The 12,903-nt window shown below is 45.2% G+C and overlaps 1 protein-coding gene across 7 annotated transcripts in view; it reads right to left on the bottom strand.

The window, feature by feature from the left end:
- TRAPPC12 (trafficking protein particle complex 12) overlaps positions 1-12,485 on the bottom strand; it is a 103,341-nt gene extending 90,856 nt beyond the window's left edge. For 4 of the 7 annotated variants that reach the window (XM_030799832.1, XM_030799834.1, XM_030799836.1 and 1 more), the window contains exons 1-3: positions 12,284-12,485; positions 3,967-4,348; positions 3,283-3,930 (exon numbers count right to left, since the gene is read on the bottom strand). In XM_030799832.1, the coding sequence (XP_030655692.1) occupies positions 3,283-3,930; positions 3,967-4,344 (1,026 nt within the window). In that variant the 5' untranslated portion in view covers positions 4,345-4,348; positions 12,284-12,485. Of the gene's footprint in view, positions 1-3,282; positions 4,349-12,283 lie in introns of all 7 variants that reach the window. The other 3 variants (XM_030799833.1, XM_012497620.2, XM_012497621.2) reach the window with 3 other exon arrangements.
- Between the last annotated feature and the right edge of the window lie 418 nt (positions 12,486-12,903).

Below are 12,903 nucleotides of genomic sequence, written 5' to 3'. Positions count from 1 at the left end.
CAGATTTCCTCTGAGTTACAGTCAGAGGGAGAAGCAAACGGCAAGGCAAGCAACAGAGGGTTTGAAAGAAAGTGCTAAAGGCCAGACCCACAGATGTTAAAGGCATTTCACAGCAGAGAGGACAAAGACCCGGAGAGAGACGGGAAGAAACGTGGAGCAGAACACAAAAGCCATCTTGGGGGTATAGGGTACAGAGACAAGACCAGGGAGTGGGAGAACAGGTAAGGATTCAGTGACAAATCAATCCAATCCCACACATCCAAATACCCCTGACATCAGAGTCCGGAATTGGTATTCATTAAAAAGATCCTGCAAAGGTTAAATTATGCTCAGTATATTCTGCCTAAGAGGGTAGAGAAGGATGCCTAGACCAATGCCTGGTCAAGAGTAAGCACACAATACAGTAAATGAATATTAGTAAATTAGTCAATGCATATTCTGGAAAGACTGCTGTGTAAAATACCCAAAATATGGATGTCTACAGGCTTACACTTCAGTTATCTGAAAAAATTAACTGGCTTCATTTCTCTAGCATGCCACTTTTCTTTTCCTAGAGAATTCACCACTCCTAGGTCTCAGCCGTCTATCAATTCAATAAAAATACTCACAGTCATACAGTTGGCTGATTGGCTTACCTCCTTGTGTTCAGGAGTGGGAGTGGAGTGGGTAAGTGGGTTCGGGAGTGGGTAAGTGGTCACACTAAAGGGGACTGTAGGTCCTTCTTTCAGTTTCAGGAAGACAGACATGCACAGGATCTGAGGCCAGTAAACTGGGAGGTGGGGCGCCCCGCCATGTACAGTGCCATATGGAAACTACTAATCCTGTCCCACAATTTGGTTGCAATAAACTAAAACTGACATGCATATGATTTAATCTGATACATATGTATACATATATTTATAAAAATTTTATCATACTATGCATGCTACATGCTATCTTCTGTCCTGATTTTCAAATTTAACAGTATGAGATGAACCTCATTAAATATTCTGTTTTATATCTTTTCTAAAAATAGATTTTACAATTTATTTATATTACTATTCACCAATGATCAGAGGAAGATTTTATTACTTAGAGCACTTTTAGGTTTGCTGCAAAATTAAGCAGGGTATAGAGATCATCCATATATTGCCTGTCCACACACGCACACAGTCTTCCCCATTATCAACACACCTGGCCAGAGTGGTCCACCTATTACAACTGATGAATCTACACGGACACATCATTGTCACCCAAAGTCCACAGCTTACATTAGGGTAGACTCTTGGTGTGGTACATTCCATGGGTTTGGTAAAAATAACATGTACCCAGTATTAAAGTATCATACAGAATATTTCATTGCCTTAAAATCCTCTATGTTCCACCTGTTCATCCCTTCCTCCCCCTAACCCCTGGCATCATTTTAAAAACTTATATAAATATTCCATTGTAAAGGTGAGGTGAGTCAAATGTATTCAAGCCCCCTAATAACGGGCTTTTAGATTATTTCAGATTCTTTGCAATTACAAACCACCCTGATAGACATTTCAACAGCTGGTATATGTATGCAAGTATGATTATGTCCTCACAACACATTCCTAAGAGTGGAATTTCTGGGTCAAAGGATATGCACAATTTGATTTTAAAATTTACTTAAATATGTTTGTACTGATTTTGGTCCCATCTGGGCTGCCTTAGAGAGGCTATTTTCCCACACTTCAACAAACAGTAAATCATGCTTGATAGATGGAAACGGAAATGACTTGAGTGTGATGGCGGCAGGAGGCAGACAAATCCTAGGCAGACAGGGGCGGTCCCCGGTGAAACCTGACTGGAGCTGAAGACAGTTTAAAGCCTGGCTACAAGTCCCGGATAAACCCACGTAAGAGACCGAGAACCTCTCGTCCCGTGTGGTGCACTTTGCTCTGATTGACTGATTACCCCTCTTCACCTATTTTACATATACCTACCCTTCACCAATTGGTTTTTTCCACTGTCGTGCCCACCTTTGATTGGCGACTTTGTTTTAGCCTTCTTTTTTGCATACTCGCAATCAGCATGCACCTCTCCATTCTGAGCCCAAAAAAGCCCCTGAGCCAGCCACACTGGAGAGAGACCACGTGACTTCCGGTGGGGGCCCACCCTCGCCTCCCCTCTCTGCTGAGAGCTGTTTTGTGCTCAATAAAACTCTTCTCCGCCCTCCTCACACTCTGGTTGTCAGCGTAATCTCGTTCTTCTTGGAGGCAGGACAAGAACTCAGTACTCCGCGGAGTACAGGTACCAAGACAGCAATAACACTGTAACACTCCATTCCCCACCCCCTTCGGCTGCCCCACTCAACGGGAAGCAGTGGTCTGTTCATGCGCCCGTTTAGAGCCGTTAAGATGCCCATTAGTCTGGCTGCAGATGTGGGTCGAAAAGAGCTGTGTGCATGCTGTAACATCCCCTCTCGGGCTTCGGGGTCGCGGGCGTCGCTGTTCGGGGGCCACGGTGTTCCCCTCGCCTGGACGCATGAGTCCACCGTGGGAGTCACTTGCCACATGCCTGGTCCAGCTACAAGCCCCGTGTGGAGCCTGCTCCTATGCTGGCGGGTGGAGCAGCCCCCCGGACCCCTACACTCAGTTGCTCGCACAACCCTCCTGCTGGGGGCTGAGAGCACAGTGACCGAGGCCACGGGATATGCCAAAGCGCGAGGCAGGTGCAGCCCGGCAGGCCTAGTGGGAGAACCTGGGCCGAGAGGGGCCTGGGCAGGGGCATCGCCGACCACGGAGGTCTCTGGCTGGCAAAGCGGCACCGAAAAAAACCCTGCATCAATTGTCTTTCATTAGTAGTGAGATCGAACATTTGTATGTTACCATTTAGCTTAACATTTACATATTTCTGTGATTTGTTACTTTTTGGGTCACACATATTTTTCTTATTCAACCTATAAAACTTCTACATCAGGCACATTATATGTTACAGGAATATATTTTTCCACATTTTAAAGAAAGAAATGGATTATTATTAACTGGAGTTCAAATGTCAAATGGATTACAGGGCATGGAGAACTGACTGAGAGAATTACGGTAGAACTGTCTGCCTTGGTGGTATTTATTTCTACATCTCTGAGTAGCAGTCCATTAAATATGTTCTGTTGGGGAAACCAACAGATCCCTAATTACCCAGGGGCAGAGGAACGCAGAGCTCACAATGGGATGTTAGGAACTACTGAAAACAAGGCCTTCTCCGTGCCTTGAGGGGCACTGTGCGCAAAGACGCAGAGGGGAGGCGCGAGCTGCGGAGGCGGGAGACCCGGCTCACCTGGATGTTGTCGAACCTGAGGCCCGGCATGGTGAGGTTCTCCTTGTCCACGAACACGGCACCGCGCTGCTGGGCGGCCACGGCCCGCAGGACTCCACGCGTAGCCTCGCTGGGGAGCCAGGCGTCGTTCCTCCGGTCCATCTCGCTCATGCTCAGGGCGGTGGCAAAGGGGTCGTCACTCCCTGCAAACACTGCCTGGATGTGCGCGAAAGGCTCTGGCGACGCGGGGGGCGCAGCTGCCTGGGGCCCTCGCATGGCCACGGGTTCGGGGCGCCCCTCGGTCCCGGGCACAGCGAGGGGAGGCGGGCTGGCGGGGGCCGGGGAGCCCGCGCCGGGGTTGCTGACGGAAATGAAAGCGGAGGTAGTGAAGGAGTCGAAGAAGTCCGAGGCCAAGGAGTGGCTGGCGGCCGTGTCCCCGAAGAACGTGCTGAGGCTGGGGCTGGGCTGCACGACCTGGGGCGGTGTCCTGGTCGAGGCCTCGCTGGCGCCGCCGAAGCTGGGCGACTTCACCATCTGCGGCTCGAAGCCGTCCCTGGAGGCCGGGGGCGTGCGCTGGCTGAAGATAGTGCACACCGGGACCGGCTCCGCAACGGGAGGCTCCTGCTCTGGGCGCGCGGCTTCGCTGCCTGGGACCTCGCGGGCCGCGTCCTGCCTCGGGGCCCCTCCGCTACTGGGGGTCGCGTCCTCGGGGGCGTCCTCGGGCGCACAGTCGCCGTCGACCTCGCCGGTGGGACTCGGGGTGCCCGCGGGCTCCGGGCCTGGGTCGCCTTCCCCTCCGGGATCAGCTTCGTCCCGCACTCGGCCCAGGTCGCCCGCGTCGCCCTCGCTGTTGTTGGGGGAGTCGGAGATGAGGACGCTCTCCATCATGTGCTCGTTCAGCTTGTCCGCGAGAGGACTCGAGCCTTCCGATGCGGTCTCGTTCTCTTCGGATCCAAACTCATCTCCGCCAAGATCGATGGTTTCCTCGTGGAAGAGCAACCCCTGCTCCTCCGGAGGCGCGAGCTGAGGGGGCTGTGGGGCCTCCGGGGCCGGGGTCTCCTCGCCGCCGCCAGCGTCCTCCATGACCCTGAAAGCAAAGGCAGAGAGAAGGCCCCTGAGCGTGATCTTCGTTCACCTCAACCGAAAAATGCGTATTGCTTATAGATTCAAATGACTCAGACTTCCATTTCTACAACTTCTTATCCACGTGCTTTTGATTATGGTAAAATACACATAAAATTCACCACCTTAAGTTCAGTAGTGTTAAGCACATCTATATTTCTGTGCAACCAATCTCCAGAACACTTTTCATCTTGCAAAACTAAAATTCTATCCCCATTAAACATCCCCCAATACCCATCTCCCCCTGCCCAGAGCATCTGCCGTTCCACTATAAAATAAGTGGAAGCACCTGACAATCGTCTTCTTGTGACTGGCTGATTTTACTTAGCATAAAGTCCTCAAGGGCTATTTACGCTACATCTTGGTCAGTGTCCCTCCTTTTTATGGATGAAAAATATTCCATGGTATGCGTGCACTACATTTTGTTTATCCAGCTATCTGTTGTTGAACACGTGGGTTGCTCCCATCTTTTAGCTATTGTGGATACTGCTGCAATGAACGTGGCTGTACAAATATCTCTTTGAGACCCTGCTTTCAATCACTGGAGTAAATACCTAGAAGGAACTGCTGGATTATATGGTAATTCTATTTTTAATTTTTTTTTGAGGCACCAAAAAACTGTTTTTCATAGTGGCTGAACCATTTGTCATTCCCACCAACAGTGCACAAGGGTTGGAATTCACATCCTTGCCAACAATTGTTATTTTGTTTTTATTTTATTTCATAGTAGCCATTCCAATAGGTGTGAGGTTCCAGCCACATAAACACTACTTTATTCTGAGACTCAGCTAAGTCCCTCCTCTTCCATAAAGCCCTCCCAAGACTCTTCAATTTGTAATAGTCTCTTGACTCTTCCCCACGCCGTCTGCCCCCTCGCCCCGCCTCATATTATCTGCCTAACTCTGGAAATCTGATACAGTGAGAATGACATGAAAAATTTAAACAGTAAGAAAACAATAGCACACTCACTGAGCACTGATGGCTGAAGCTGACAACACAACTAGCTAACATTTATCAGCACATACTACGCCCTTGGCTATATATACATATGCCTATGTGATTCTCAGAACACCCCTCCGAGACAGCTGCTATCACTGTCTTCGTTTCGCAGATGAGGACACTGAGGCCTTGGGAGGCTATGTAAGCCGAAATCACACAGCTAGTGAGTAGGGAAACCAGGACCAGCCAAAGTTGGCACATTGAGGGGCCACTGGCTGGTAGAGGTCACAGAATGAGACAAAGAGCTCAAACTGTAAAAAAGTATTTGTTCCTTTCCTTGAAAAACTTTTACTTTACGTTGTTTTACTCTCATAGTGAACAAATTCAAGTTAAGGAAATCTAAGAGACTATGATAAAAGATAAGGGATTTTTTTCAGAATAAAACAACACGTACCTTTTTTACTTAAAAAATGACACTTAGCTGATCTCTAGATAAGACTACCCTTTTCTCACTGTCAACATTTCCATCACAGTATTCCCAATGAGTCAGCCTTCCCAAAACATTATTGTAAAGTACATAATCCAAGTCACACATTTTGAAGAAGTTTCCGGTTCAGCCTGGTCAGTTACTAATTCCCTTATACATTCATCCAATAATTGTTAAGTATAAAATGAATAAAAAATTCAATGAAAAGGAGTAAAACCTTTTTTTTCCTGCCATGTTTCACCGTGATCCCGAAGAACAAACTGCCCTAGAACCCCAAAGGGGGAGCCCCCTGTGCATGGTAAGGCTGCTCCTTTGGGTCCTTCCTGCGCAGGGACAGAGGCCGGGCACAAGGAGCCAACAGGCAGCATGAGGCAGCGCGCCCTCTGAAGTCTCCCAGCAGGACTTGAAGGCACTACCGTGGTCTGCATATTTTATTTTAGAAATAAGAATTTATTTCCATATAAGCTAATGATGAGAGAAAGGGATCTTCCCTCCATCTCATCTCCCCTCAGCCCTAACAAGATTCTAGGTTCTAAAGCTAATTCTGATACAATCTCACAGATTTTAAAAGTTTTATTGCCTTTGTAAAGAAACTTTTTTAAGAAACAATTCTTACTATTGTGAGATGAAGCTGCTTTAAACCTCTAAGATTTAGGGAAATCTGTTTATCAGAGATAAAATAATAAAGAACATCGCCTAGAAAAACATCACCAAAATAATAAAAATTAAGGTAAAATGCTTCTAAACCATAAAGCTTAAAAACTTTATAAATTGTAAATTAAAGAGAACTGATAAAATGGGAATGTCCAAAATTTTCATTAATACCTGCAAACCACTTCTGAGAAGAAAATAAAAAAATAAATTTTATTCTTAAGTAAATACCAAAGTAATAAAAAGCCCTAATAATTTAGGGCAGGGATGATCACTTTTGCTTTCACACAAATAAAATCTAGAAGCAGGAAAATGCTTGTGAGTAAGGATCTGAGGGTTTCTTCTCTAGAAAATCAAGAGGAATGCTCAAATAAAAATGATACAAAACATGATTTAGATGATGCTTTTATGAATGGGAAGACATACATATTATAAAGCTACATCTATATAAATTATATACATAAGATTTTGTGAGAAGGGACATATAATTTGTAGCAAAATAGCTTCTTCACTTCAAGGGTTTCTTTAATCTTCTTCCAATGTAAGGTTCAAATGCAAAGCAGACACTAGTAATAATCATGTATATATGACCAGATAGTTCTATAACCATAAAAAAAGTACAACCAGTAGTTAAGTCTTCCCACAAAGAAAATATAGGGTCCAGAGGGTTTACCAGTGAATTCTACCAAAGATTCTGTACAGATAATTCCTACAGTACAAAAATTCTTGCAGAGAAGAAAAAAGACACATGACCCAATTCACTTGATAAGGCTAATATAACCTTGAGACCAAAATTTGACAAGGCCATACTAAAAGGGAAACTATCATCTCATTCATGAACACACATGCAAAAATCTTGAAATATTCGTTAACTGAATCAGCAATGTATTTATTTTCTACCAAACTCAGGTTATCCCAGAAATGTACTGTTGGTTTAATGTGATAGATTAAATAATAAAAGTACATGACTATCCCAACAGATGCACAAGAAGATATCTAATAAAATTCAGCATCTGCTCAAGATAAAACCTGTCAGCAAACCAGCAACAGAAAGTAACCTCCTTAATGCAATCAAGGGTACCTACCAAAAACCTTAAATTAATGGTGAAACATTTAAAGCACTCTCTTTAAAAGTAGAAAAAGATAAAGATGTCCTCTTCAACATTTTTATGCTGCCTAATACTGGAGTCCTTGGGCAGTTTTAAGGCAAGAAAAATAACAAAAAGCTATAATAAAAACTGAAAAGAAAAAAATATAAACCTTCATTCTTTGTGTATGATTATTTATGTAGAATACATCAAAAATCTATGGTATAAAGACTGAACTATCGGGCCGGGCACGGTGGTTCATGCCTGTAATCCTAGCAATTTGGGAGGCGGAGGAGGGTGGATCGCCTGAGGTCAGAAGTTCAAGACCAGCCTGGTCAACATAGTGAAACACTGTCTCCACTAAATATACAAAAATTTGCCAGGCGTGGTGGCCGGCGCCTGTAATCCCAGCTACTCGGGATACTGAGGCAGGAAAATCACTTGAACCTGGGAGGCGGAGGCTGCAGTGAGCCAAGATCGCACCATTGTGCTCCAGCCTGGGCAACAGCAGCGAAACTTCATCTCAAAAAACAAAAAAAAACAAAAAAAACAAAAACAAGACTGAACTATCACAAGGGAATATGTAGCACACATCAAAGGAAAAGACGATTTTCCTTGAGTGATGTGTAGACAAATTATGCAGCTGGGAAAAAATAAACTTGGAATCTTGCCTCACCACAGACACAGTATCAATCTCAGGGACATTAAAAACTTAACTGTGAAGGCCGGGCGCGGTGGCTCACGCCTATAATCCCAGCACTTTCAGAGGCCGGGGCGGGCGTATCACGAGGTCAGGAGTTCAAGACTAGCCTGGCCAACATGGTAAAACCCTGTCTCTATTAAAAATACAAAAATTAGCCGAGTGTGGTGGCGGGCACCTGTAATCCCAGCTACTCTGCTACTCGGGAGGCTGAGGCAGGAGAATCGCTTGAACCCAGGAGGTGGAGGTTGTAGTGAGCCAAGATTGCGGCACGACATTCCAGCCTGGGTGACAGAGAAAGACTCCGTCTCGGGTGGGGGGGCGGCAAAAATTAACTGTGAAAGGCAAAACTTCAAAACTTTCAAAAGAAAATATAAGAGAATATATTTTCAGAGTAGGCAAAGCCTCTTAAACTAGGCATAATAAATAAGTACAAACCATAAAGGGAAAATGGATACATCTGCTATATTAAAATGGAAAGTTCTATCACTAAAAACCTAAAAAAAGTGAAACAAACAAATGTAACTGAGAAAGGATTAAGACGAAGAATACATAAAGAATTCCTACAAATTAATAAAAGGACACTAAATGATCCATTAGAAAAATAAGCAAGAGCTGAAAGGGGTGTACCTTTGAACATCCATGTTGAGAAACCACTTGGTATTATCTAGTAAAGTTTAAAAAGCACATTATCTTATCACTTTGATAACTATACATCTTGATTTTTCCCAGAACAATTCAATTTTTCACCCATGGTTTAAGTTATTCCTATTATTTTATTAGTATTATTACTTTCTGAGACATAGTCTGGCTCTGTCACCCTGGTGGGAGTGCAATGGGACGATGGTGGCTTACTGCAGCCTTGATCTTCTGGGCTCAAGCCCATCCTCCCACCTCAGCCTCTGGAGTAGCTGGGACTACAGGTGTGCACCACCACACTCGGCTATTTTTGTATTTTTCGTAGAGATGGGGACTCAATATGTTGGCCAGGCTGGTCTCAAACTTCTGGGCTCAAGTGATCCACCTGCCTTGACCTCCCAAAGTGCTGAGATTACAGGCATGAGCCACTGTGCTTGGCCTCAGTAAAGTCATTAAGTGTCTCCTTTCACTCTTAAAGGAGTCTTGGTCGAGACAATAAATATGTGGTCATAGTACCTAGGACCTACCAATTCCATTGCTAGATACATATCATGGAGGAATTCCTGTACATGAGCAGTGTAAGCTATGATGCTGAATTTCACAAATAACAAATCAAATACCTTTCTTCTAAAGTCCTAAAAGAAAACGCAGGCTGGGCGTGGTGGCTCACGTCTGTAATCCCAGCACTTTGGGAGGCCAAGGCAGGCGGACCACGAGGTCAGGAGATCAAGACCATACGGGCTGACATAGTGAAATGCTGTCTCTACTAAAATACAAAAAATTAGCCAGGCGTGGTGGCGGGCGCCTATAGTCCCAGCCACTTGGGAGGCTGAGGAAGCAGAATCGCTTGAACCCAGGAGGCGGAGGTTACAGTGAGCCAAGATCATGCCACTGCACTCCAGCCTCGCGGCAGAACAAGACTCCGTCCCAAATAAAAAAAAAAAGTGGAAATAAACACTGCCTGTAGACACAATAATAAGTAAATAAGTAGACTGTGGTATACTAGAACATAAAATATTAAAATAGTGGTGAAAATCAGTGAACTCTTCCATATCTAACACATAAATTGGATCTCACAAATACAATTTTGTACAAAGAGTAGAAAAATAAGCAGCATGACTCTGTATATTCAAAAACATGTAACTTAAACAAAAATGTTGAATCCAAACACTTTTTTTGTGTTAGGAACACAAACACATTTGGTCAAACTACAAAGAAAAGCCAGGATATAGTAACAGCCACTTTAGTGAGGGAGGGGTGGAAGGTGATGGCAGGAGAGCTTGACTGGGGAGGGACACGGGAGTTTCAACGAATTGGGAAATGGCCCCCATCTCATGCTGGTAATGGAAGACTGGGTTGACTTGATCTTTAAATCTCACATGTGTGTTACGGGTAATCTTTATATTTCATAATTAAAAATGGAAAAACACAAGTATCTGTTCTTGATTTGTACGTGATAGAAACCTTTACTCCCTCCTATCACTGGCTTTATTTTTATTAAAACATAAATAGGATTTTAAGCTTACATAAGCTTACAGAAGCTTTCCATCACAGTGCAGCAAAGAAATCTGACTTTCTCCTTGTCCAGCTAAGGGCTTTGCACAAGAATGTGCTTAATTAATTGTTTAAATTTTTTTAAATATTAAATTTAAGTAATTCTGTATTTGAGAAATAAAAAGTTCCTAACAACATTTAAAACTTAGTTTCTCAGGTTCATTTCTTGGACACAGACACTCTGTAAACATAAATCTTTTCCCAAATTGCAGTCATGTAAAATTTCTTTCCATAAGGGCACTAGGGTGTGTAGTGGAAATCTAGGTAGCATGTATTAACAGAAGTCTCCATGTAATGAACACTCACTACAGATCAAGCATTTTACCTGTATTCTTTAATACTCATCCTAAACTTATGAAGCATTATTATTACCTCCATCGTACAGCGGAGAAGGCCAATTGATTTGCCTAACGTCACACTGGCAGTACCTGATGGTGACAGGCTACCCACACAGGGTTTTCTGCCAATACTCTTTTCTCTGTGCTGGTCACCTCTCAGCTCCTCTTGCAAGGTTGCCAGGCAAGGGTGGGCAGAAAGAGCTCTGAATGCAGGGTCTCAATAACTGTGTTGAGTCTTAGCTTCACGACCAAGGGAAGTAACCTCTGAAAATCTTGATCTTTTAGATGAGGTTGGTACATCAAAATAAAGAGGATTAAATAGTGGCACCCATGCACAGGCATCTTTTAAAGTGTGAAGAGCTACACAGACACAAGCATAATAATTATCATTTTAATGATAAAGCAGAGTGGCAACACCCAGTTTAGTAACTGTGAAGAAGATCCCATCAGAAATCACAAAATGTAAGAACTGAATGAGTAATACTGTGTAATATTTCATTCGCATTTCCCCTGTCCCTCTCCCACCCCAATCCCAAGACAGGGGCCTGGCTCATTATCCGCTCCTGCCATCACCTTCCACCCCTCCCTCACTAAAGTGGCTGTTACTATATCCTGGCTTTTCTTTGTAGTTTGACCAAATGTGTTTGTGTTCCTAACACAAAAAAAGTGTTTGGATTCAACATTTTTGTTTAACTTACATGTTTTTGAATATACAGAGTCATGCTGCTTATTTTTCTACTCACTCTTTGTACTGCTTATTTTTCTACTCACTCTTTGAATTTGCGAAAAGTGACTGAATCCAAAGACACCATATATTCAAGTAGCCATAAAAAAGTACAAACCGTAGGTCCAAGAAAATTTTTCCTTGGGGCTAAACTCTTTCGTAGTAAACAGTGAAAAAATGACACGTTAAAATACATCTTTGACCCTGCCGCTTCCTGTTAATAAACGCTTTTTCGGTCTTCACAGTAAATATACTTTACAATTAGTATGTGTAGCAACAGCGGACATTTACAGTGACTCAAATGCTTTTACACTGCATTGCAGCCTCACAATGCTGAGTTTGGCAGGGCAGGTCATTAGTAACCTCTTTCCGCAGGAGGGTGAATTAAGCCTAAGAGAAGTTAAGAGGCTTGCTGGGGGCCAGGCTGGCACCGAGCCTGGAGCTGGGGGTCTCGGGGACGCCTGGGCGCGCGCCAGAGGGTAGCTTCCCACCCGCTTCGCAGCAGCTTCCCCTCCCTGCAACCTCCGCGGGCTGCAAAGACGCTTCCAGCTCTCTGCAGACGTGGAGAGCGAGGGCCGCGGCGGCGTGGAGCCTGGCACAAGGCCCGCGGAGCACACACGCCCTTGGGTGGCAGGCGACCCCGCGCCCGGACCCCACGCCCACTCTAGCATCGGCCCCAGAGAAGGTCCCCCGGGCTGAGGCCAAGGCCGGCGTGCTCCCTCCCCGAGGTGGTGCTACACGGTCCCATCCCCTCTGGACTGCAGAGGCCCTGATCCTCACCTGCCACCCGCCCACTGGAGCTGGGGGAAGGGGTCACCTGCGGCCGTGACCAAGGTCCGGGAGGAAGGTGACAGAAACCGCGAATCCGAGAGGAACTAGCACCGCCGGGCAGCCCTGTGCGCCTGCGCGTGCCGGGCCACGGCGCGCCTACTTCCGCGCATGCCCGGTGCAGGAATCCGTGGCCCTGGCCCCAGGCCGGAAATGGGGTTAGTTTCCGGTTCGTCTGCTGTGGGCGGGGCCTGGAGCCCAAGGTGTGAACGCGCACAGGCAACCAGGAACCGGTAGTTGAGGGCAAGGGACCCTGTACTTAGAAATGGGAACGGAGACTACACTCCATCTAGCCTGATTCTGTCACCCAGAGGCAATAGGCAAGACTGTGGCAGATGGGGTGGGTGATAGGGAGTCACTTAGGCTGTTTTTATTGGCCAGCATATCCTAGAAATCAGTGTTTCTATAGATCTGTCTTTGTGTTTATCTGTATTTTGTAAGTTTCTTACCATGCACCTGCAGTACTTGTATAATAAAATTCATGATAAAGATCAGCGATAGGTGGGTGGGTTTAGTCCCTAAGTATGAAAGCCCTCTTAGCTCCACAAGTTAATATCGGCAAACGGAGTGGT

The sequence above is a fragment of the Nomascus leucogenys genome, chromosome 19, assembly GCF_006542625.1.
Source record: "Nomascus leucogenys isolate Asia chromosome 19, Asia_NLE_v1, whole genome shotgun sequence".
In the NCBI taxonomy this organism is placed as follows: Eukaryota; Metazoa; Chordata; class Mammalia; order Primates; family Hylobatidae; genus Nomascus; species Nomascus leucogenys.
The sequence above is the reverse complement of the archived record's forward strand: the minus strand, read 5'-3'. Positions and strand labels throughout refer to the sequence as shown.